The 2,078-nt window shown below is 46.5% G+C and overlaps 1 protein-coding gene across 1 annotated transcript in view; it reads right to left on the bottom strand.

Annotated features, from left to right (window-relative positions):
• Positions 1-209: 209 nt before the first annotated feature.
• The window catches only part of pcdh20l (protocadherin 20-like), a 4,239-nt gene continuing 2,370 nt past the window's right edge, over positions 210-2,078 (bottom strand). The window contains 1 exon segment of the mRNA XM_071582297.1: positions 210-2,078. This exon segment is cut by the window's right edge and continues 10 nt beyond it. Within this exon segment, the coding sequence (XP_071438398.1) occupies positions 271-2,078 (1,808 nt within the window). The 3' untranslated portion in view covers positions 210-270.

The raw sequence follows: 2,078 nt of genomic DNA, 5'->3' as shown, positions 1-2,078 counted from the left end.
TGACAGAGAATTAAACATACATTGCATTAATCTCTTTAAATATTATTCTTTACAATTTTAAGAGTTTATTTCATTTTAGATGAAAACACATCATCTTAGGAAAAGGAAGCAGGTATCTTGCACATTAGGCCAAACTAATACTATTACATTACATTACTATTATAATACTAACCAAAAGTACTAGCCAAAGAATACTATTTGCAGGTTAACAAAAAACATTGTAATATTTACACATACACATTTTACTGGTATATCTGCAGAGCCTTGGCTTTAATTTAAAGGTTTCAGTTCACAGAGATTTCCAGTTTCCCATACATTCTTTTTTTCTGCTTTCCTTTTTGTGTTTTTGCGCTTCATAAACACCACTACAGCCGCCAGGAGAACACCGACTGAGATGACCATCAGACACAGGCCACAATAAAAAATAAGCCAGGCATTTGATTGACATCTGCAGTCTTGAACAGGCATCGGAGGAGGCAGTCGTGGTGGTGAGTAATCCGGAATGGCTTTCACGTGACATTTTTCTAAAGTCTCGTTGACCAGCAGGTTGACCCACACGGTGGTCTGCAGCGGGTCTGGCTTTCCTCTGTCGCGAACGACTATGAAGAGGTGGTGCATGCCGTAGTCCTCGCTGCGCAGATGCTGGACCAGGGTGATGTTTCCAGAGTGCTGGTCAATCTGGAAGGGGCTGTGGAGAGCCGGTTTGGATGCAATAATTTGGTAAGTGATGTCCGAATTCATTCCTGAGTCCTCATCAATGGCGTAAATCTTTGTTATCATGCTTCCTGCTCGAGTAGCCGGGGATATGGTCAGACAGGAGAGGTTGCTGCTAGGAAGAAGGACCTGGGGTTGATTATCATTGACATCCTCAATAAAAATGGTAATTTTTGCTGTAGCGGAAAGGACTGGACTGCCGCCATCTACAGCTACAACCAGAAGCTCATAGCGGTCTTGCTTCTCGCGGTCGACTTCACCAGTACTGCGGAGCGACCCCTGCGCCAGGTCTATGGCAAAAGGGACTTTGTCGTTTAAAATACGCACATCCGCTATCCGGCCGTTCTCTCCTTCATCAGTGTCGCTTACTGTGACTTTCCCAACTTGGGAAAGTTGTGGAAGGCTCTCAATCACAAAGAAATAGAAATGTGGGGTTGGAAAGACCGGTGGATTGTCATTCACATCCAGTATGTTTATGGACACAATAGCTAAGCCCTCCAGAGACGGCTCGCCGCCATCCCGGGCCAGAACAGTCAGGTCGTATTTCTCCTGCTGTTCTCTATCCAAAGACTCTGCTGCTGAAATCGCACCCGTCTCTTCGTCAATTCTGAAAGGGCCTCCATTTGTAAGCCTGTACCTTACTTTGCCAAACTGCTGGCTGTCTGCGTCGCTAGCTTGGACTTTTAGCAGAAACACTCCAGGCTCGTTGTTCTCCTTGATGTCCTTTTCATAGCGTGTTTGTTCAAACTTTGGGGCGTTATCATTCACATCTTCAACCAGCACTTTGATCACTTCCCTTCTGTGTAGGCGTGTGCCATTAGGATCAGAAATAATAACTGTAACTTCATACTTGCCGCACATCTCAAAATCGAGGGGTTTTGATGTTGAAAGCAAATAGCTGCCTGCGTGCGGCTTCAAAGAAAACGGCATGCTGTTTTTATCTAAGGACAGAGTACCTTTAGCAGTAGAGGTGTCTTCCAACTCCAAGAGGGCTAAGACGGCGGGGGGCTCGTTTTCCTGTAACACGATCACTTGGTTTTTATGCTCGGCGACAAACCTGATCTTTATTGACGGCTCTTGGCTCGTCACTGGCTGAATGTGTACGGTTACCTGAGTTTGCGCAGGGGGGCAAAGTGGGCTATTCGCAAAGACTTTCAACGCGTGCTCCTCAGGACTGTCAACCAGCACGTCAACAGCTAAGCTAATCAGGCCTGTGTGTCCATCCAAGTGAAAGAGCGCTGTGGCCCTGTCTGAGATCTGACGGCTGAAGGAGAATGTGATCTGGGCATTTTGGCCCAGGTCTTTGTCTGTGGCTTTAAGCTGGGCCACCGCAGTGCCCTTGACTCCTAACGCTGGCACAATGG

This window comes from Sinocyclocheilus grahami, unplaced genomic scaffold (assembly GCF_001515645.1).
Source record: "Sinocyclocheilus grahami isolate Dianchi unplaced genomic scaffold, SAMN03320097.WGS_v1.1 scaffold509.1, whole genome shotgun sequence".
Taxonomy (NCBI): Eukaryota; Metazoa; Chordata; class Actinopteri; order Cypriniformes; family Cyprinidae; genus Sinocyclocheilus; species Sinocyclocheilus grahami.
Note: the sequence above shows the minus strand (reverse complement) of the source record. Positions and strands in the feature narration are given on the sequence as shown.